Source organism: Aulostomus chinensis, chromosome 18 (assembly GCF_037954235.1).
Source record: "Aulostomus chinensis isolate RoL2024-O1b breed Wild chromosome 18, RoL_Achi_v1.0, whole genome shotgun sequence".
In the NCBI taxonomy this organism is placed as follows: Eukaryota; Metazoa; Chordata; class Actinopteri; order Syngnathiformes; family Aulostomidae; genus Aulostomus; species Aulostomus chinensis.
The window spans coordinates 10,550,409-10,574,965 of NC_141337.1; the positions used below are offsets into that span (position 1 = coordinate 10,550,409).

Genomic DNA, 24,557 nt, shown 5'->3' on the forward strand with positions numbered 1-24,557 from the left:
GGGCTGATAAAAATGCACTTCACATTCCAGCCTCCGTCATGCTACATTACATCACATTTATTCATACTGACTGTACTTCATTTTTACACATCTTTAGCTTGCCCTCTGTCACCCCACCTACTCATATCTGCGGTTTCTGTGTTTTTTTGGGAACTCCTCCTCTTTCCCGATCACCCCCATGCACGGTGCCTCGTGCCTGGATCTCTCCTGCTGGGTTCAGGACCTGGTAATAGCCAGTGGTTAACTCGGCCCAGATGTTTTGCCCCCCCTCCCTTGATTCTCTCTCCATCCTCAGCTCCTTGGGCTACTGGCTGCTCCTCTGCCAGTGATCGTTTTGGGGCCAAGTGAACCCTCCTGTAATGACAAGACAGATATTTGCTATTTGCAGCTCCGGGAAATGGTTGCATCAAATGTGGATGTTCCATTCGCTGTCTGTCTCAATTATGATTGATCCATCAATACTTAATGTCTGTGTGCTTATTTCCACTGTAAACTTAGAGATTTTGCCTTGAGTTTTGGTCTTATTTGAATTATGTTTGGCTATAAACAGAGGAATGGTTAGAATGGTTGTTGGAGAGAGAGAGAGAGAGAGAAAGAGAGAGACTCAGGAAATGAGATGTGAAGTTTGAAGGGGTTTTGACTGATTTAGTTAATGAGCTGGGTTTGTTATTGAGAGTGTGTGTGTGTGTGTTGTGAGTGTACGTGCGTGTGTGCTCACTCACTCAGGGGGTGGAGCTGAGGTATTCTGCTGTAAAGGGTGGGTGCTCGTTGGAAGAGCTGGAGCTGACTTCGCTCACATGTGGGTGTTGTTTGTGAACGGAGTACTCATTAATGTGCTGGCTTCTCTGGGATTCGAAAAACCCGATGCACACACATGCACACACACACGCACACACACACACACACACACACACACACACACATGGGTGACACCTGGTGACAAACTTTCCAGAGACATCGCCTTGGGAATCAGTATCTTCTTCAGCTGTTCATTTATTTTAATACATTTTCTTCACAGTTGAATGATGAAAAAGAGAAATATGAAGCTAAGAAGTAAGATTCATGAATTAAATAATTCCATTTTCGTGGTAAATGAGATTGATGACAGGTTGAGAGACTAGGCTTTTATAGTCATCAAATAGTCTTAAATTTGATTTCTTTTAGTGTTTGAGTGTTTTTATTTCTGCAAACATTTAATTATATATCACATGAACCATCTTTTAATGTATTTTGTCGATATGAGCCGCGCTCTTTGCCATCAAATTTCACATTTCTGATGTTACGACTCTATATTAAAGGCAATTTTATATCTTTGCTTTAAACTATCAGTAATCTTTTGGCACAATGTAAATAAACACACTATAATGACCATATTCCTATAAAATCCCATACATGCTATTTATCTCTTTAAGTACCTGCCAGGTTTGACTAATAAAAAGTTGATTTGTCCAAAAATCTATCCTGTAAAATGTTCCACCCTGTTTTTGTTATGGAGACAAACAATAACATTGAGGTCAGCACCTCTCTAACAAGCATCCCATGTGATTTCACCTCAGTTTTCCCTCTGATCCCACTTATATTAGCTAATGTGGCTTTAATCGCCCTCTGCACTTTACTTGTGTCATGCATTTCTTTTAAAACAGCTAATTCTTTTGCTGTCTTCATATCAAACTTAGCCAACATTTTTTTGTCTTGGGAGGCATTAGAAGAGCTCTGGGAGTGACGCTTGTGTTTTAGTCACATCCAGAAGAGCAGAATGAGGTGAAAATCGGCTTGTTGTTTATCTTGAAGCAAGTGTGTGTGTTTTCTTTGGGGGGGCTGGGTGCATGAAGGCAGCCGGCTCTTGTTTGTGTTAGAAGTGGATTGGATCAGTCGTGGTGCTGAGTTAAATGCATAGGAGACTTGTTAATGTGTGCGTACAGAGACATGCACACAAGTAGTCGAGTCAAGCACAGAGAACCACATGAATCTTCAAGTTTCAGGACGGTAAACAGATTTAGACAGCAAGTGAAATATTTAGCAGCTCAGCAAAAGCAGACTCAACCTGTGTGTGCTGAGGGGAATAAACAACAGCGTAGGCTCCATCCGCGGTTGGGCCAGCTGACCTAAGTTTGACCGAACACCGATGCTGTTTGACTTATCTTCGTCTGCCTGTGCTTCATCCTGTGTTTGAACCAAATGCTAACCTAATCATACCGGTGGTTAGCAAGGAGGTCATATGGTGGTGCTGCAAATGAGAGGGGAGAGTTTTAATATATTTAACCCCTAAAAAGTCCTATCTGTCCAACATCAGTTCATATTTCACCCCCCCCCCCCAAACAAAAATATCATTGGCTTACAATGGCCTGGATGTTAGTACACTTTTGCATATATCTATTGTGGATATGTTCACATTTTTACGGCATCTTTAGCCCACCTACTCACTACTGGGCTGTAGCCAGTTCAGCCTGAAAAAAATTCCTACTGTAGCATGAAGGAATGTAAATGTATCTATATTTTTCTATATTACCAAGTAACTAAATAAATAACTATATATATATATATATATATATATATATATATATATATATATATATTATATGATAAACTAGTAGGATGACTGATCCTTGTCTTTGATTTCCTGCATCTCCACTCATGCATGTGCACTCATGACAAGAGGCAGGTACCCACTCTCTGGCGGTGTCACTACTGTGTTGACTGTCTATCAAAAAGCCTCCAAGGCTAATCCCTGGAGTAACACTAATACCTGGGAGCTGTAAGTGGCTTATAGTTTGATTTTGTGGTTTATGGTTCGTATGAGTTCAGTTCATTTTCTCAGTATTACTTGCTGGGCATAAAAGACAGGATATGAAAATGCACCTGCATGTTTCTCAGTTATTTTGGTGCACATAGCCTAAAAAATTGTCTCTCTTTTGTGATCCTTTAAACCTTAAAGTAAAGTAAATTCAGTTTGTGTTTTACAGTAAAGGGGAAATGTGGGGTTGTGGTGTCATTGTTGTTGTGGATGTTCAGAGTGGCCAACTTTGTGATAACAATTAAAAACAAGAGGTGTACGCTGCAAGATTCAGCGGTCTAGTTCATGCCCTGTGTCCTTTTATTCTAGACTTAATATTTTGGAGGAACAGTTGGTACCCTGATGCAGGTTATGAGTAAGGGTCACAGGTGTGCATACCTGCATTGGCTGCAGAGTATTTTTTCCTCTCAGAGGCCAAAGAAAATGAGTGTAACATAATGAGCGCCTGACAGGGAACCAGTTGAACAAAGGAGGCCCCAAAATCTGGCTTGCACATGTCTTTTTAATCCCACATCCTTCCCCAATGAGAGTTAACTTGGGTCATCTTCACTAAATGAGCTTCTTAAGACAACAAGTCCTGCTGCAATTTGTGGTTTCACACAAGAGCAGTTTTTCCTAATTGAAGCTGTTGATTGTTGGGTTAATGTCATAGACTGGAATTTTCAGCAGAGCAGCAGCAGATTTGTTAGCGGTGCGTTGATGAGGTGATTAATCAAGCTGTCAGTCTGCTACTCTGTTCCTCAGTACATCAGTAGTCAACCCCTAAAGGACATTGGATGGAATGATGTGTACATGATAAAATGTTTTGCACTTGAGGTATCTCATTGTGCTGTCCCTTCAGGTTAACACCTGCTGCTGTAACTACAATTATGTTGCTCTGCTTAAACGTGCTGCAATCACAGCTAGAAAGTTGATTACAACAAAGAAAAAGCCTCCAGTCGTATAACCAGGAGTTCATGATGATACACAAATGATACAAACACAGCATGCCTTGCCCATATGTGCTTCTCCAGCAAATCCCACCGTTCACAATTCGTGCTTCCCTGCAAAGCTCTGGGGAAACTTTGAAGATGTTAAGCTTCTATGATGTGGTCTCAGGGCGGGAGTAACGCCGGCTAGTTGTATCCCTCGCAGCTATGAAAAAAAACTGTAAATGACAACAGGCCTGAGATGGTTTGGTCAGGCAGGGATTGAGAGGTTTCTTTCCAGTGATGGGCATGATTAGCTCATGTGCTAACACACCCCTGAATTTCATAAGAAATCCTTAGGATCATCTCTGGCATGCAGATTCTCATCAGCCCCGGGTGTCGGCGTTCTTGCAGTCGTCAGCTGCATCATTCCTTCCTCTGTCATTAGGGCCCTGTCCTGCCACATGGATCTCTGTTTGAATTTAAAGGACTGAGCCACTAACTGCATCTCTAGAATATTCATTGCTTGAACCTCAACCACAATAACCATCAAAAAACCCTGGAGATCATCAAACATGCGCTTGAAATCTCTTCTGGCTCCCCAGTGCTTCTTTTGGACTGAAATGCAGGTTTGGGGAATTCACTGTTAATCATGCTTGTTCCAGGAAGCAGCTAGCTCTGCTGGGTTCTGATCCAGACCAGCCTCGGCAACCTTGGTGAGTTTTTTCTGAGGGAGACCCCTGCCAGTAGGTATACACTGCAGTTGGTGTCAGCCCCCACCCCCCACCTCCCAACCACCTTCCAACAGTTTTGTGCAGTTGGGTCTCCAGTCCCCAGAGAGCAATGACCACAACCCAGCTGACTCCATGGGTTGGCTGTATCCCAGACTGTGGCCGCACAACGCAATTAGCACTGTGGCTCAATAATCAAAGCCTGTTTCATTTCACTTAGCACTGCAGTTAAATTGATTTGTAAGCCTAGCTTAGAGCAAAAAAAAAAAAAAAATCAAAATCCAAGGAAAGAGTTGGAAAATATTGTTTAAAAATTGCTTAAAATACCATCCCAGACCCAACAGGATGGGTTCTACGGAGAAAATGTCTTACAGAAACAAACAAACAGGTCTGCACCAACCACTTTGCCATGGATAATTATTTATAACATCATAGTATTAAGGGATTATTCACGTCCCATTTTTTTTTTTTTTACATCAGTTTAACCGGAACTGAGTAAGAAAATGACTAAGGAAGCAGTTTAAGTTCTAGTCCAGACACTTGTAATCTCCTGCCTGGATGAATGTAATGTACTTTTGGCTGCACTTCTTGATGTTGCCATAGGAACCTTACACCACATCAGAACGATTCTGCCGGTCTTACACCAACCTAAATTCTCGTATGGAGGTTCCCTCTTCTGATGATTTCCCTGCCTTGCCATCTCAGCACAAATATCGCACGAGTCTCTGTACAAGTTTTTCCCACCATTTGCAATCCGTAGTCAGACTACGAACGTCATCTCGCCCTTTCTGCACCTCCACCTTTGCCAACCGCTTGTCTCTCCATCGCTTCAGGGGTTTAAAAGTCTTTTTGGCGTCACAACAGTAGAGCAAGCCCCCCGCTTTGGTCAGAACATCTGAGACACGGGCCAACTTTTGTCAGAGAGTAAAAACACATCTGTTCACTGTGCTACGCGACAACGTTGAACAATAGGGTGTACAGTTGGTTTGATAGTCCACATTATTTGCCTCCCTTTTTTTCAGTGCAAATGTGGTGTCCATACTAACTGAGGTGACAGATCAGAGATGAGTGCAGTGGTGGTGGAGATAGCATAATGGCAGCTATTTACAAAACCAGGCCCACTGCACTGCGGCTACCATAGTGCTTGTTCATACAACATCCATTTATTCTTGCCTTTATTTTTAGTCACTCATTATCAAACCACACACTCAAGTCAATCAACCATCTTACATTCTTTATTTTTATGTCTCTTCCAACTGATTTTTTCCTTTCCAACATTCTCTCTCTTCTGTCATCCACTCTCCAAAGGGGAACCAATCCCATCTGAAACCCCCTTTTTCCATCTTACCTTTTTTTTTTTTGCCCCTCTTGATTTATTTTTCCAGAGGGTGGAATGATTCTTTGGGCTGATATTTTGTTCCTGCACTCTTAAAGTACAGTGTCTTAGTGGCGAGGATTCAGTGGCACATGGGTCACATGGAGCAAAAAAAACAAAAAAAAAACAAAACTGAGCCATCTGAAACTTTCAATTATTGACACGCACAATGAATTACCATGTATAGAGCTGAGTATTTGAGTAGTAAATCAATAGAAAATGGACTGTCTTGCTTTAAATATTATTAAAGAAAATGTGTCTTGGCTTCTTCAGCCTTTACATGCTTCTTTTTTTCTTCTTCTTCTCCTTTTGGCTCTGGAAAGCAAGTGATTAATCAGTAAATCCAGAATATTGTAACCCTAATTATGGTTATGTTTAAATATGGACTCTATTTATGGTTAAAATATATCTTTCAATTCTCTTTAGATCTGTGAGAGTCTCAGTTCGGGATAAAACAAATCTCCCCCTCATCCCCGTTAGATTGATGCGCCTTCTGTGTAAAACTAAGATTCTCCCTTTTTTTCCCCACCATTCATCTCTTCATTCTACATCTATCGCTGTCCCTTCATGCTTGTTCCTAATAAGGTTAAAAAGAATTTAAACAGGAGACTTCTGGAGATCTCCTCCTTGGATTCTATATTTAACTGGGGATCTGTCCAGTACATATCACTAGTATCACTCCCCCGGGCTGTAGGTCTTGCCTGGTGTCTACAGAGTCGACGTGGCCCTTACATGTGTCCCACAGACTCACATCTCGACTGGCTTTTACTTCTGTGATTTTCATTGGCTGACATGAAGGAAATGAGACTGGGGGGGAAAGAATGAGTACAGGAAAGGCAAATCTGAAAAAGGGCCAATGGCAGTAACAGGTCTGCCTGGTGAATCTTCTGAACTATTGCAATTGAGCTGTGACATATGTATATTTATTTAAGGTTCCAACTTGTAAATTGCGCACTATCATTAAAGGTGAGTTAGACCCTTAGATGTTGGAGGGTCTCTTCTTATATTAATGCTATTACAGCTGCAACTAAAGTTCATTCCTTGTTGTTATTCCCTTGGATCACACTCCCTACCCGGATTCTGACCTAACACATTCATATTCATTTTAAGGGAAAGACCAAGTTAAAGAAAAGTAAAAGAACAGCTTGTGACTTCTCGGAGGAATGACAGAAATATTAGACGGTTCTAATTAAGCGAGATAAAAGGATGGTGGGCGGCGATGAAAGAGAAAAGAATAACACACACACACACACACACACACTACTGTTCTATTTCTAGACAACTGTCTGACTTATGTTCATGATAGTGAACTGCGAATCAAAAACTCAACTTAAATGGGCTATGATGCAACAACAAGCTTAAGAAATTGCTGGAAAGGTTAATTTAGTCATAGATAAAAAGACTGAGGTTGTTTCCAGGGTGATGAAAGTTGGGTTACTGGGAAGAGGAGAGGAAAGAAAGAGAAAGAATGATTCTCTTTGAAGAGTGGAAAGTGGAAGTCTGGTTCTTCGATTTGGAATAATTCTGCTGACTGAGATCATGGTTGTAGGACCGATGTCATGAACTTTGATTGGACTATGTGTCATGTGCTTTGTCATTCCTCAGCAGATATTAGGATACAAATTGGTATTGAAAATCTGAATACCACAGCACCTTTTTTCCCCGTTTTGCCAAGACCTAGAATATTTTGGCTTTTGGTTTGTGTTTTTGCGCACGTAGTCTGAACTAATCTAAACCATGGTATGCTGAGCTACACTAACTAGCTTCATGAGTATACATCTCATCTAATCATGCCAAAATCTTTAGTTTTTCAAAAGTAAGCTTCCTCCTACAGTTAAACTTTCAAAATATCATTTATTTTACAATGTTTGAGTTCTAGACCTTCATCAGTTAAATGTCTGTGACAATGGGAAACACTATTGATTAAGAAGCGGCGACAAATCCCTTCCCATCATATTCCATAAATAATTATGAACAAAAGTAGAACAACATCAATCAATAATAGAAATAGTTAAAAACAAGGCCAACAAAATCAATTAAAATAGACACATTAAGCAGGTCACAAAGTGACTGTCTAATAGTGTTTGTTCGAATATATTTCATATGTCAGACCATAAATTATAGAAGAGAAAGGCCCCAAAAGAAAAGCTGTCCAAGCCAAGTGCCTGAGAGTTTCTCTGTTTATTGCAGGGAAAAATGAAAGACTTAATATGAAATGACACAGATTCTATCCCACTGTGTGAGAGAAAGCCATTATACTTGTATTAATGAAGTTGAGAAGAAAAGTGCACTTAATACATCTCTACACCGCTGGCACTTACCGTGAAATACTGACAGCCCATTGAGCAGATACACAAATAGGTAGACAGAGAGAGAGAGAGGGAGAGAGAGCGAGAGAGAGAGAGAGAGAGAGAGAGAGAGAGAGAGAGAGGGCAATGCAGTGATAGTTCCCATATGTGCATGCAGACACCTGATATTCGACCTGGTGGGTGAATCAACATTCTCGGTGAGTGACACAGATGTTCACTCTGTCTGCTGAAGTCCACAAGTTGAATAGCTGAGCGAGAGAGAGAGAGAGAGAAGGACAGGAGGAGATGGAGTGATACTCATTTGTTTATATTTCATGAGGATATTTAATAGACCTATAAAACCATAATTGGCCAGACTGCTGCTGACTGGCACTTCCTGTGTCTACATGCCTGTCTGCCAAGTATCTAACCTCAGTGTAAATCCTGACTGTTGCCTTTGACTTTGATTAACGTGGTCACAGTCCAGTCAGCAGCACTTTCTTTTATTTTTAATCTCTTTTCCATTACTATTTATCTATATGCGGACACCTGTGCTGCTAAAACTATTCTCCCAGATGTGATTTCATTTCCTCCTCTTCTTTTATTGTGAGTGTGTGAGCAGGTGTAACTGATTCTCTCCACCTCCTCCTTATGTCAAATCATGAACTATTTCCCTCTTTCTGTCTGGCCTTTTCAAATTCCCCCCAGTGGGGAGTCATTCTGCTGTGAAAAACATTTGTCTTATGTTTCTCCTGTTTTCTCTCTTTTCCCTCTCTCAAGTGTTTGGATCAATTTGTAGTTTGTTGGTAAGGTCTAGGTGAATGGGATTTGAGTTAATGACTGCAGAGGAGAGCTCCTCTTTGGCTACATTTATGTGTGCACAGCTCCAGATGTGCTGTCCTCTGGCTGCCCCGGAGTGTAAGCAGCAGTACTGTTCTCCGACAGCTTCCTTAAGCTGAAACACCATTTACTGTGCAGAGCTGAGGCCCCCTGCGCAAAAACCCCTAATTCCAATCTGCACTCCCATCTCTCCTGCCGGCGATTCCTGATGACATATTTGTCAAAAGGCTCAAAGCTGCGCGTGCCTTCAGATCCGGTAAAGAATGACATCATGGCGGTGCTATCCATGGTGCACGTATAGCTGCCTGTCAGGCTGATTTATTTGCCTGAAGCATTGGAGCTGGCCAGATCGAGCGGTGTAGCGAAGGCCTGTGGGAGGCTGTAATGGCAAACCTAAGCCTGTCTGCTGCAGCGCCGGTTCACAGAGAGGGGATATCGTTCACTGTTATTCACATTCGCCAAGAAGGTAATGCGATCACCGGCGTGTGTCTGCCGGTTGGTCGGTTTGTTAGCAGGATATCTCTAAAACAAATGGACAGATTTTGATGAAATTTGGTGGAAAGTTTGGTTATATTACGTGGAACATTTGATTTGCTTTTGGAAGTGATGTGGATCAAATTAAAGATCCTGGGTCCTGAAGAACTTTGAAGGTCATTGGCAGGATATAAATATGTGCTGTTTTTCCAGAGGTATCATTAACAAATTTTGACCAAATTGTTTGAGTCCATGTGGTTGGTTGTGTAATGCAGAAAACCTAATTTCTATATAATGTTTGATACTTGACCGAGGTAATGTAGTACTGGCATCTGACATTCCAACATCACAACGCGACTTCTTCAGGACATGTTTGTCGCTCTCTGTACAAAGATGCATCCTAACATTGGGTCGTCAGTGGTACACCTTTTGAAATGCTACCGTCCGTGTGCTCCAGCGTCGTGTTTTGCTCCAATATATCCAAGCACTGGTCTGAGAAGCCGCTGATCCACACCTACATTCAAATATACGACATTGGATTCAGGAGATGCAGTTAGAGACTATCTGTCTTCAGATAGTGACCAGTTCTCTCAGCGTAAGCAAACTGGTAGTGTTGGAGTCATTTGTTGGCAAGACACGTTCACAAAAAGGGCAAATAGCTTCACGTGTGTCTTTTTGCTGTACAGTTACGACCAGTTTAAATCCAAAATCATCCCATACAAGTGATTTCTTTTCCTCTTTGCCGTAAGCACCTGCATAACTGTATCTGTTGAAAATAGTGGATGGAAATGAGAACCCCGCCCACTGCACCTGGGTGAATGTATCACGATGTGATCGCTGGCTAATGGGCTGACAGTGGCTGGTTTATTTATTTATATTTTTTAGATGGTAATTTAACATCTCTTTTTGTAGCCCATGGAGTTACTTTTCTACATGCAGGGGTGACTGTTAGGTTCCTTTAGAAATCACATTGACACACTCATCTGGCCCCCAGAAATGGATCAGAATGACCAAATATGGAAGAAGAAAAAAAAGATGCAAATGTGTGGTGATTACTCATTAATGTAGGAATTTTCCACTGTTGGTTATGAATATGAATCATGTCTCTTTTCAGAGCAATTCAGTGTCAAACAGACCTTGAGCGAACTAAAATAGTACGAGCTCAACTTGTTCCTAGTTTGGTCAGAATGCCAACTCTGCATTGTCTTGCCCCTGGAAGGAAATCAGCCAGTGGTGCTGGTAATGAAGAGCTCAGTGGCAATGAATTCACCCAATGTCTGTTTATATCGTACTGGCTTCAACCTTCCTCCTTCCCCCGCTCTTTTCTGATCTATCACTTTTCTGGAGGTCTTAGTTTACACTGGACTGCTCCCGTACATCTGGCCTATTTTTCAACCGTCTCATTGCGTGGACTTATCAAGGCAAATATGAGTTCAGTTACCTGCACGAGGCAGTCTGGCTGACTGCTGGTTGAAAAATGATCTCCAGTCACGACTTGGAGTGTTTATTCAATCCAGAACTTATTATCAACTCTGTCAGTGCTTTGGTAGCCTCACTTCAGCACAGGTTTGAGAGCCAGATCAGTAGAATGTTTTCTAATCCGTCTTAGCGGATACAGCTATTTCAGAGAACACCAGGAGCCAGAAAACATCTGTAAAATATACAGATGGTGTCAGATAAAACGTTGCTATGGACAAAGATGTATCATTCCAGCAGAATGGTGGAGAAATACAAATGTGTGATTTTGTGTCGTGTCCACTCTAAACATATGTAGCAAATGTCGAGTTTGAGCTATAAATTTAGCGTGAAACCAAGAGTGTGGCCTATAAACACACATTCAAGCTGCAGCTCATGATTTATGGCTGGTTCTGCTTCACTGACAGGGATGGTTCCAGCACAGGAGTCTTGGCCTGAACTGTACATTTAACGGAAAAGTTGAGGAGATAAAATGATTTTTTACTTCCAACCCCCAGTTAGAAGAGATTTAGGAGCTTCACCTTCATGTGTAGTTTGGAGATTTATATGTTTACTCTTTCCTTGTGCAAACACAAACAGGAGTTATTATATATTTACAACTTGAGAAGCTCTAAAAGTCCAAAATTTGATATTTTCTATTTTTCAAGTGTGCACAAACTGGAAAACCATCTCTATATGGGTTTGGATTTTGACATGTGTCGCTGACACAAACTTTTGCTGACCATGAAACGACTTGGAAGCCACATCTCATTTCTGCATATCTACTCAACAAGATAAGATGCAATTACAGTTCCCCCGATTGGGAAGGAGGGGAGAACAAACCGCACTTCCACAGACGAAAGTCACCACCATTCTCCTCCATTTTTGTCTGTCCCAGGAACTTCCGCTGCACCCATATGTGTGTAATTTATTGTCCACATGCACCAGAGTAAGAAGCAGATGAGGGGAAAAGCAGTCAGTCATCAAAAGTCTGATTGAGACAGTTTAAAAACCAGACCCTTGAACCCCCCCTCCATCTCAGCCATCGATTCTTAAACCACCAGGGCGTGTGTGCAGCAGGAGGAATATGGCAAAGAGAGAAAAGGAAGTGGTATCTAAATTAGGATTGATAGGGCCCACATGTGTTTGTCTCATAGCGTGCACATGTGAGGAGCCCTTCCTAAACTTGATTTTAGAAACTATGCTGATCCTTATTTGGACAGCTGTAGTAGTGGAGGCAGTAGTACACGGAGGCCTCGCTACACCAGCAGTTACCAACCTGTCAAAAAATGTACTGAAGATACAGGATCGCTTTTTTTGCACTTCTCATCACTAATCTTAAAACCCATTTTTATTCCTTGGCTTTTGACCCAGCATGAGACTTTGCTCCTGTTTTATTATTTTTATTGTTTTTTTACTTGATTATTATGTTTTATGACTATTTATGTACAGCACTTTGTTTTCAGCTGTGGTTGTTTTTAAAGTGCTTTATAAATAAAGTTGAGTTGAGTTGAGTTGAGTTTCATCCACCATGACTGAAATAACCATATTATTTCCCAGCGATGGTGGATGAAAGGAAAGGCCATTGTGTGTGGCTCTGTAACACCATCCAGGAGACAGTTAGAATCATGAAACTGAGCAGTCAGGAGCTGCGTCTTATTGACTCCACCTTTCAATATAGATGGAATTAATTTAATCGCAACGGATGATATAATGCAAAAAATGTATATAACATGATGCTGAGTTAGAAAATGGTTGGTGCGTTTTTCCACTGGCTCACTTCGGCTTGGGTGGGGTGGGATGGGGTGGGGTTGGCACGTCTCGATACGGGTGCAGGTGCGTTTCCACTTTCACTGGGTACCACGTCAGCACGTTGTGTGCAACACAACAACATCAATGGACAACATGGAGGCAGCGTGATGCCTTTTGCTCGGTCTGTGGTTTTTGCTTGAACTAAAAGTAAGGGACGACAGACAGGCAAGGCTTCAAGCGGCGAAACAGAACACCCAAGAAAAGTATAAAAGATTTTACCAGTATTCCACCAAGGCCAGGATTATACAAAGTAGACGACCAAAGCGGGTAAGTTACCCAATCAGCACCTGCTCTGTATTTACGTCACATTTTAGTCCCTGCTAGGCTCGCTTGGAACCCCAGCGGAACAGGGACCAAAATGGTAACAGTTAGTACCATGTTGGGGCCAGTGGAAACCAGGCCAAACTGACCTGACCGAACCCAAGCCAAGCTGAAGTGATCCAGTGGAAACGAGCCCTTATATTCAGTGCAACCAAGGAGTTCAACTTCATGCTTAGAGGTTGTTAACATGAAATAAACCTCTGTCTTCTTGGGGTACACAGATATCCAGCCACACTCAGTGCATCGCCTTAGTAATAACAACAGTAATTTTTCTGAAAAACAGTGAGTCACTTGATGGGATAACAAATCCTGATGTGTGGAAAATTTAATTGCAGCCATCATTTATTAGAATCGGACAGAAAAAAACATGCTTGAGGGGTTTTCTATGAGCCAGACTCGAGCTTCATTTGTCCTCACTTTAATAATAACAGCACCTCTATGTCTTGATTCAGTAGAATCCTGCATTTGCACAATTAACTTGATAACCCACACTTTCCTCTACTCTTTGCTCCTCTTTAACATGTTTTCTATCCAAACATGCACATTCCCTCATTTCATCACTCACTTGTTTTTACCCGTCACCTCTGACAACATGTGTCACTTGTGGTTGAAGACCACCTATCAAAAACCGCCTGCCGATGCTGTTTTGACACGTATTCCCCATGGCAACTGTGTAACAAAGTCTCATTTCCAAGAAGACACACACACACACACACGGACGTTAATGTCACAGTTTGGTAATCTAAGCTGTGCTCAGGGCAGAAGTCACCTTGTCTGCTACATCAACAATAACAAGCTCTTCTTTCATGGGACAAGTCCTGTTCTGTCCAACTTTAGGGATCTGTCAGAGGCACCAGGGAACCATCCCATCCGTCTGTTGTCCTTCCTCTCTCTGTCTGTCTCCGTTACCGCTGTAAATCAGTCACTCATCAACCAGCTCCTTATCTTGAGCTGGACCTCCATGTTATATTTGAGACAGGAAGAAGAAAGGATCAACTTATCAAACAGGATCAGATCAATTTAAAAGAAAAAAAGGTGCGTTGCTCCTAAATTTTTAAAGTTTCCCTTTGTCTCTGTTGCAGAGTGCCAAGAGCCTTCAGAACAACAAGGATTCACGCATCCTGTGGGCCAAAGACGACCTCTTACTGACCACTGGCTTTGATATGGTAAGAAAGTCTTAAAGGGGGTTTGCTTCTCTTTATTTTCTCCCAGGAATAAATCATCAGAGTGTTGGATGCTAGGAGCCAAATCTGATTGAAAGTTGCGCTGTGGTGGGGGGGTGAACATGCGCAGAATGTAAGGCATTAAAGCATAAACAGGCAGGAGAAATTTGATTCCCAACAGCAATATGATATTTGAAAATAAATATATGTGTGTGTATATAGTGTGTATATCTATTTCCTGATTGCTAAACTTTGGATTCCTTTCAATCATATACGCCTGAAGTCACAGGTTTCACTGTAAGATGAGGAAAAAACACAAGAAAAGACAAGAATGTGTGTGTACCTTTAATAAGTTTAATCTTTTGACATGTCTTTCAAACATCCTGTGCGGAGTTCTCAACATATAATGAAAAATGTCAGTTTTCATATTTTATGCCTAACTTGTTTCTGCTCTTCTCGCTTTTGTGTGTGTGTGTGTGTGTGTGTGTGTGTGTGTGTGTGTGTGTGTGTGTGTGTGTGTGTGTAGATGCGTTGCCGGGAGGCAAGGCTCTGGGACAGCAGGAAGTTGAGCTCCTCAGTGACTTCTCTGTCTCTGGGCTCCTCTAGTGGGTGAGTACTGCATCAGTGTGTATGTAACCGGCGCCCCTCCCCTGATTTTACTGTCTTGTCATGGAGTGATTGAGCTGCTGTGTTACAGTACAAAGTGTGTCTGAGTTGGTACGCCGAGTATGTGTGTGGTATGTGCTTATTAGTTTGTCATTTGCCAGTTCAGAATGATGTATGAAGGTTTCGGCACACCGTCCCTCCACATTCCTGTCATTTCCTGGGTTAGAGCCACGTAGAGATTCCTATCCTCTCTCCATATGCGTGTACTCGCCATCCTTCTATTGGTAACTGCCATTAAGGGTCAGGCGATGGCAGCAGGAACAGTGGCTCTCCTCTGGTTAGCTGCTCAGCTGAACTGCCTGTCACTCTACCGTCGCTCTGTTGTTTCCAACCGTGGAGCCGGAAGGCGGAGGGAGTCACGGCAGGAGGAACTGTTCATCTGTCAGATCCAGTTTCAGGTTTTATAGTAATGTTATTAGTAGAACTGCACAAATCATCAAAATTTAATTAAAAATTTTCAATATGGCCCTCTGCAACTTTCAAATCCCAGGCAGGTGAATTGTGTGTCAAATATCAGTCTAATATCACAGATCATTTTGTAAATGCAATATGAGTCCCAAAATAATCACAAAATCAAACAACCGTGATTGTCAGCAGTGGAACATTTCTTTTTATTCTCAATTGGATTTTTGACTTTTAATTTTCAGGTAACATTTAAATATTTTGTCAGCCCTTGACTACTTATGTGCTGCTCTTGTGGAATTCATAGAATAAATAGAATGGATAGAATAGAGTAAACTGAATGCCTTTTACTGTCATTTAATGTTAAAAACAACCAAATGAAAGTGAAGTGCGACTCCTGTAAGGTGCCATAAGTCATTACAACACAACTTCCGCAAGTTCATTCATTCATGTGCCATACAATAATGATGACAACAGTAATAAATAACGCATACATAAAATAAATTATGAATGAAACAGCTAAGTATGAGATCATCGAGGGATTCCTCTTTAAAGGCATAAGCCACCCGGTATTAGGAAATTTTTGATCTGATTTATGTTCACTAGTCGATTACTCATTACTGCAATAAGCATTTCCCTGCAAGAGTTAATATGACCAAGAATAAAAATGGACAGATGTTGACTCGTCGTTTTCATGGACAAAAGAATTCTAGAAAAAAACAGTCGGACGAGTTAGATTTCCAAAAACCAAATTTTTTTTTGTAAATTGTAATCTGTTGAAAGATTAAATATAATAATAATAATTCTCTTCGTTTCTCTCTCTCTTGCTCTTGAATGGGAATACGTGTGTGTGTCTCTCTCTCTCTCTCTCCCTCTCTCTCTCTCTGAGCCAGACCAAATGAATGATCCATAATTGATTTGCTATTCAATAATCTCATTTTTATACAGATTAGGTCATATTCACACTGGTGTACCACACAAAGTCTGAAGTATTTACAACAGGTTATATTTCTGCCATTTGTCAGTATGGTTAATGCTATTATTAATCACGCTCCTCCTCCGAAGTCATGGGTCTCATGTATTTGACTGTTCTGCCTTCCTCCCATCCTTTTTGAACATCCTGCTCACCGTTTGGAGGAATTGTCTCTGAACTGACGCTCAGGCCTGGTGTCTCAGGTCTCCAGGTCCATGATTCCAGGGTTGAAGCCAGGAAAGTGGGAAGATGTGAGGTTGTATTTGTGATTTCATCTGTGAGTAATGTAGAAAAGCAGTTTGTTTGGAATCTCATTGATTTCCTCCCACTTGTAATCCGCGTGAAAGATTGAGACAAATTTGTGATTTGCCGCTGCAGGACCCTAAACCTTCGCTCTGCTACCCTACCCTCACTGCTCAACTCCGCTCCACTTCCTCTTTCATTTGAATGAGACAGATATCTGCCTGTCTTGTCGAAATCCGTGGCAATATTTGGCATTTATATAATATAAGCCACAGATGCCAAGTTTTTGTGACGATCATCATGCATGACTGGAAAACTTGTTTGCTAAACCACAAAAAATTGTGTTAATGAGTCAATTGGACTGGTATGGTTGTTTCCTTGGTGTCTGTAGACAGAGGAATGTTGAAGTTTGCTCAGTCTAGCTGCTGTTTAGTGGGTGTGATGATGGCACAGCTTGAAGAGAATGTACCAACAGCTTGAGAGATTTCGACAGACTTGTCCTTCTCATCTGGTGACAAGCTGTTCTCACTCAGACATCCTCTGGTTGGCCATGAGTCTGACCGCAATTACTTAAATCAGCAAAATATAATAAGTTTCATAAATATCTCTTTTATTAAATTAAAGCCCGACAGTTTCCTGTATTTCAATACTGGTTCATTTTTAAAAGACTTTCCTCGTCAACATAATTGCAAGGGAGTGTGCAGCTTCACCCGTCCTCTCTTAAATCACTTCAATCTTGCTATCGTGTGGCAGGATGGTGTGTCAGAGAGCTGTCTCTCCCAAGGCCACATCCTCACCAAATGTTTGCAGACCAGCTCAGATATAAAACAGGTAGCCAGTCAAAGGACAGATGAGACCTTCCCCTTAACTGCAAGTCCACCTTTCATTCTATTGCGGTTTATCTTAACACTGATTCTGTTCAGCTGTAAAGATCTTTTTAAAAAGTCACAAAATGCTAAATTTAAATTCCTACAGATAAGCTTTATTAAATCAATTCACAGCATTGCTAGTTACATTTAGTTCCACTGTTGTGACTGTTGCGATGGGACCGCACCAGCCGGCAGTGAAGTGATGATGCCGTAAGCCATCAATACCACACCCATCTCTGAACTCAGGGACCCAGGGTGGAAAGTTTGGGGCTGTGGTCATTTCTGGATTTCTTAGCCTCCTCCTCAACCCTCCTTTTGTCTCAAGTTTCTACGTGGATATTTGTTACTGTACCTGGTACAGTTGTGGCACTGTCATAGTGAAATATCTCAAAAACTGAGTTAGTCAGCTGTAGAATAAAGACTAGACAAGCAGGATTTGAATACGAATGTGTCCCTAGCATGGGAGCTGGGAGGGAGAGAAGGATGGTTTTCCCCTACGGCAACATGGATGACTGTGTCAACTGGGTGCAGCACAGTAGCAGCTCTATTGTTAATTAGGTATGGGTAAAAATGCAGATGCAGATTTAATTAATAGTGCAAGAAAAAGAGAAAACGGACCCTTAACAGCACGCAAAGTGGCTTTCAAGGTCGTCGAGCACGGTGCCGACCTTCTCAGCAGGAGCATGTAGGGGTTTCGTGATCTCACTGTTGGACACCACAGCACAGTCGCTGGAGGAAGCAGGGAATGAGCAAGCAATCCTCCAGTTCAGAGGAGGCCGCTGTACCTGAGCCATACTGCCCACACAGAACAGTACTTAAAATGGCTTGTGTGGTAGTTGCCACTGCAGTGTCCTGAGCAACAGTTTACCATGGTTCCAGCCTCACCATCATACTCACCCTAACCAATGCATGCATAACTCTAACCTTAACCAAAACCTCGGAAATGACCAGTCTTTGGTCCCCATGAGGATAAGAGGTCATTATAAGGTTAGTGTTTATAGCAGAATAAATTTACACATGCGCGCGCGCACACACACACACACACACACACACACACACACACACACACACACACACTGTCCTTATTAAAACAATACCAGCCACATGCTGTAGCTTATCTACAGTTGATGGATTCCAATTGACAGAGAGCACTGAAATTAATCTGAAGAAAGAAATGCTCTGTTTTTGTCCTGGGATGTGTTATGGGGAAATGTAAATTAGTTTTTATATATGAAATGACAAAAATGACAACTAATATGAATCTGTAAGCTGAATGCTGTCGGGGTTGTGCATGTTTACTGATCTTGGTTCTAAATATGTTAGTGATGGAGCTTTTAGTAGCAGCGTATTAAATACACCGTACCATCTCCCTTCCTTCATTTCCCTCTTTGTCTATGAACACGATCCACCTCCTCCTCCTCTTCCTCTCTTCTTTCACTTTGATGTAGCTGCATATTAACCAAGCTCAAATCTGCTGTCACATGCTCTACATGCTGAGGCTTCAAATTGGGAAGCATCCAGAAAACTGTGAAGAAAATACAAAGTTTCCAGAGTTAAATCATGGGGAAAATGTAAATCAGTACTTCCTATTCAGTCAGTTTTATTTAAGCTCAGAGCCAAACACTTGATGAAGTCAAATAGCTGCTAGACGTAGTCTGCAATCAGTAAATGCTGATAACAGAACGGCTGGTTTCTAGGTTATGGCAATGTCAGAATGTTCATTGTTGCTAGCTGTTTACTCAGCCTTCCCTATCTATTTTTTCCTATCAGTGGTTTATCATTTAAACAGCGCTAACAGGCTCGTGGCTGGGCGTCTCTCCACTCACACTGGTCACTGGTTATTCACTACCCTGCTCTGCTTTTAGTTTTCTTAATCAAAAGCACCACACATCACCATCCTTCAACTCTTCAGCACCAGCTTGTCCTCAAGTTCTCTTTGGCCTCCAGTGAATCGATTTTTTTTTTTCTTTGTGGTTCTTATCATGGTGGATTTTCTGTGGATGATTTTGTTTGACTTAAGCATTTAGTCTTGTGCGTGATGAAGCATCTACTGTGTGAAAGAGACGAATACAATAGTCACAATTGTTATTCATTTTCTCTGCATCGAGATAAATTGAGCCATACAATCGAACGTGAGCAACCGAGGAAACTCAAAGTCAAATATCCACAGTGCAGCATTTCCTCCCTGTCATTTCAAGCCTGAGGTGCACATAAAGAAGGATTTGTCCTTTTTTTTCCCTGCCTGTTTTTAATTAAAAGAGCCGTGGTAAACATGGTGTGTAATTGGAGCAGCAAGCTGGCTTATATCAGGTTAGCTGAGCTCGTCCACTACATTCAGTAGGACTGTTTTCTTTGGAGTGTTGTAACGCAAAGAGAGCCCGAGCCAGTAAAATGGGGGTTGTGGGTGGAATATGATTTGGACAGAGAATAATGAAGGGGAAATGTTTATTTTTTGGTTGGTTTTTGAAATGGAGACTGTAGAAGAAAAGCATAGAGGGTGATGAGTCTGAGAAGGATGTTTTTAACTGCGCAGAGTTAGCAATTTACTGCAGACCCGGTTTTCGTACAAGCTAGACCTCAGCATGGACTTCTGGCTCTCTCCCTCACTTCTTCCCCTCTGTAAACCCAAATTATAATAATGAGTTTAATTAGGCCGTTAAGCCAGCTGTAATCATTGAACGTCACAGCTGGGCACGATTGTAACCAGGCTTGCTGTGTTTGAGATGTCACATAGATTCACCTTGCGGAAAGTCTTGATAATGGATGCTTTTATAGTACCTTAACATTTGTGTCATAAAACTGACTCCAGGGTTCACTTGGACTCATTCTGATAAATCCTGAGAGAAACTTTTGGCTCTAACTCTGTAATAGTCCTCAGTCACTACCAATATTCTGCTGCTCTTTCAGGACATAGATAAACGCACACACATGTATATTCCATTATTCCTCATCACAGGAAACCTCTGCTGCTCTCTTTCGTTAGACTTGATGCTGATCAAAACAGATCGCTGTGACCTGGTGCGAGCCAGTTTCCAGCCTACCAGTTGGGGAGGACATAGGCTTGTTCCCTGGAGAGCCGACCCCACTGTTTTCCCAACCCAGTCATGGGTTACACAAAGAACTTGCCCTCTGTAGCAGGCCATGCTGACAGAATGTGATGTCAGCTGAGGGGAGAGAGGGTTTTGCGGTGGACAGAAGGGAGTGCCCCAGGTGTGATGTGTACACCCCCTATTGCCTCTCCACGCTCTATTTCTGTGTGTTTATCTAGCAGGGTTGTGCTGGAGAGGTAGGGCCCAGTCATTGGGTGTAATTTAGCAAGGCTCCCTTTAATCAGATGGATTGAGAAGAGGCCTGTACCCCAGAAGGGAACCAGCCTTTACAGAACACTCACCCCTTTCTTCGATCACAGCCCAGGCACTCTAAAATCAATCCCAGATGAAAGCTCTGCTGTGGGGATTAGGTGCAGCTGCAGCACTGCGAACCAAAGCAGACAAAAAATAAAAAACACAGAATGTTTGAAAGATAGTTTGACCTTGCTCCTTTTCGAGGAGTTCACTTTCTACAAGCAAAGGAAGCTTTGTTGCTTGGATTTTAACTCAGGAACTCAGTTTGGGAGAGAAAGGCAAAACTACAGGTGATTCTTAGGGTCAAGTTGACAGTTCAGCTGCTACAGGACGGCTCTGGTGGAATGTGACCACACACGTCCTGTTAAAGAACCTGAACTCTGTCTTCTGACAGTTGAAACACAGTGTCCAGAATCTGTTAGTCATTTGGGATTTCACTTTGTGATTCACTTGAGGGGGTTTGACCAGGAAAAGAGGATGTAGAAGAAGGAGGGAGCTCTGAAACCCCCTCTTTTTAAGAGATCGTCTTTAATGGGCTCTACTTGGAAGCTCATGGCGATCTAAACCATCTTTTTACTCAAAACACCTCATTGAAGAAAATCTCCTATTGATGCTTTTTGAAAGAAGAAATAATGTACTGATATCCATAAGCCTCACTAACCTGTCACATACACAGCTGTCATACTTCAGAGAATCCTCTTGACCCTTTTCTGACCACCCATTAGACCATCTATTTTCTACCTTCATTCCTCCACTCACATTTTCTCTATCTGTGCAAATGAAATGGAAACAAGGTGCTGAGTCTTTTGAAGGTGCTGGTCTCTGGGATTCTAATTAGGTATTTTCTTTTAGAGCAAAATCTAATGGAGCCTTTCAGAAGTGGTAAAAAACACATGGAAGTATTGGAGCGTTTGGCAGGCCGTATTTAATATAATTCACAGAGGGTTTTGATTTCATCCCACAGGTATGTGCTCCGTTCTCCAGGGATTAGAAGGACCCTTTTGTGTGAACTTGCCACAGAAGGAAAAATGGAAAAAGTCCAGCTACCTCCTTCCGCTCTACCCCCCCATCTCTTCTTCCATTCACCTTTATTTGCTTTTGTGGTTAAGATTCAAATTTCACGCAGGCTAAATTGGGGACGATTTGTCGAGGGACGTTGCTGTGCAATACGTGGCAGTGGAGAATGTCTTAATGCTTTTTAGGTAATTGCGCAAATGACTAAAAAACTGGAACACTTTCTCTGGAACCTCACTATGATCTGTCTCCGATTTGGACGACGACACAGTGTCAGGCTTCACTAGCTACCCTAAAAGCAGCAGAGTGACACTTGCAGCTGCAAATATTGCTTTTCTTCAACATCTGGAAAAATGTCTCTCTCTCTCTCTTTTTTTTTTTTTTCCTTTGATTAAAAAATGTTCTGGCAGGAACATTTGGACCCTTTGCCTTACCCAAAACCTTCAAATTACTTCGGGCCATCCCAATTCCACCTCGGCACTTTTCTCCCTTCTCTGTGGGGTAAATCTCCAGTAGCTGAGCATCTGATAGAGATATGAGGGTGGGTAGGTTGGCAGGAGACAGAGGTCTAAAGTGGAAACAGCGCAGGGCATTATCCACAACACATGGACGCTATGCTAAGAGATGTATAAACATGCTGCTATTAAGAATCAGTGCAAGGGGATCGCATGGAGCCAAATGGGCAGGTTCAAGGAGACTTTCCAAACTAGGAGCAGCTTGTGTGAAAATATGCCAGGTTGCCTTAGTGTCCCATTTCTTTCCAAGGATTTCCATTCCACCCATTTGATTTCAATTTCCTGTATACGTTTGATTCAATTTGTCTACCGTGCTTTTCTTTTTTACATGCCATCCCTCTCTTCCTCCGCGAGTGTCTTTCAACACACGCATGTGCCTGATCAGCTTCATGATCGGCCCTTTCAAGAGAAGCAGGAACTGATTACTTCAGAGCTCCTGTTTTTAAATCACGCTTTGCTCCAAGGTCGCGATACCCCTGCTTTAGTGTGGTGGAGAATCTTTTCAGCGATGGAGAGAAGTGTGTTTCTCATTAGCAGATGGTTTCCTCTGCCTTGCACCCCGCCCACCGCTGCCCTGCGGCCTGGCGTCCACCGCTGCCTCTGGGACTGCTACAGATTGGCAGCCTGTCACTGCTCACCTCATAGCTGTACAAAGACTAATGAAGGCACAAAGGGAGAGATGAAGAGATGGAGATATTAATGGACTCTGACAGGCCAGAGTTGCTCACACCTTCATAATTCATTTGAGCAGACAAACAGGAATAGATAAGACCTCTTAAATTACACAGTTCAAGATAAAATGGAGATAACATGTGGTAGTTCTCTCCTCACAAGATTTGACACCGTGAAAGTGTGTTAAGTGGTTGAAGCTTTCAGTCCACGAGTATCATATATTTTTGAGTGTGTGGTTATTTTAACCATTTTATTCCTTCGTGACCCATCCAAAAAAAGTCTTTGAAGGACTCTAAGTCTGTGTCATTAACTACAAGGTGTTCCAATCAGTCAGGAGTTGTTAACCTTACACTTGAAGCTACATGTGAGGATCTTTGTCTCTCCGTCTATAACATCTGCATCACACACAGTAACCTACTCTTATTACTACTACCACATCTCAAGCTTGCATTCGCATCTATGCCCTTTAACCTTTGACGCATCTACAGCACAGACATCTGACCTGCCACTGATCGGTTGACTCTTGTTGCCAGTTGCCACCAGGTATGACCTCATGTTGAATGAATAAAGTGAAATACAATCTGGTGACTTCCTGTCTAGCTTTAACTGCTCTGTGCAGCTCGATTTGATTTCCATCAGAAATAATTTTGTTGCGTATTCTCCGTGGGAGGAGCCTGAATGTTTAATCACATGATTGGTCATGACCAGCCCATGTGATGTAATTTTCATTTAAAATGAATTGTTCTTTAGGGGTAGTTTGCCTTAAAGTAACTCATGATCTATTTTTTTAAGCTTGACACTAAACTTCCCTCGTGTGTTTCAAGTTGAAAAAGGTAGGGAACCGCCAATTATTGAGGTAACATCTAATATAAATGCCTCATCAGGGATCATTAATCAATTGTTAACCATCAATCAATATCCGTTTACATTACCGTTTGGACTTTGATTCAACAGCTTTGATCCTACGTTGAGTCAAAATGCTGAAGTCTCACCTAGAATGGACTATAGAGTAAATGTCATCCTGTTACTTTAAAGCAAAGCGCTCCTGATTAAAACAACTGAATAGCCAAGCATCCCATTATGTTTAACAAGTCACTTTATCTGAGAGTTGGCTCTCTAACACTATAGCCATTGTTTCGTTTCAAATCTAATATTTCAGAGCCAAAAATACAGCATTTATGTTCAAATACTTCAAGACTAGCATGATTGCTAATAGTGATGCCAAAGCTCACAATATCTCAGACTTCTGATATCTGCGGCTTTATACATGATTAAATAGGCTGTTTTCTATCAGTGCAGCACTCATCCACATCTGGCACAATGTCAAATTCAGTCCATATTCATGTGAGTTTTACTGAGCAGACTTTTCCTACCACTTAATAGAAAGAGCAGGCTAGGTGGATTGTCTGTGCATTTTTGTCATTTTTTTTCTTCCCTGTGATACAAAGCAGCGATTCTGAACTCATCATTGGCAGACCTGTTGTTTGAAAAGGAAACTCCAGAAACAGAAGGACATTCTCCATTATTAAAGATGCAACCTGATTGGTCACTGACAGGTGAGCCACATGTGCTCCTGGCTGATGTCACGTCCCATGTGGCCGTTATTTGTCTGCCCACACTGTGGAAACAATTAGAGTCCCTAAGGCAGGAGTGATGCGCCACACTTAGTTTAATGGGAAAGTGCTGTGTGTGTGTGTG

The 24,557-nt window shown here is 41.9% G+C and overlaps 1 protein-coding gene across 2 annotated transcripts in view; it reads left to right on the forward strand.

Moving 5' to 3' along the window:
- The window catches only part of coro7 (coronin 7), a 115,005-nt gene that overhangs the window by 16,813 nt on the left and 73,635 nt on the right, over nucleotides 1–24,557 (forward strand). For both annotated transcript variants that reach the window (XM_086186251.1, XM_086186252.1), the window contains exons 8-9: nucleotides 14,081–14,164; nucleotides 14,688–14,770. In XM_086186251.1, coding sequence (XP_086042377.1) covers nucleotides 14,081–14,164; nucleotides 14,688–14,770 — 167 coding nt within the window. The remainder of the gene's footprint in view (nucleotides 1–14,080; nucleotides 14,165–14,687; nucleotides 14,771–24,557) is intronic.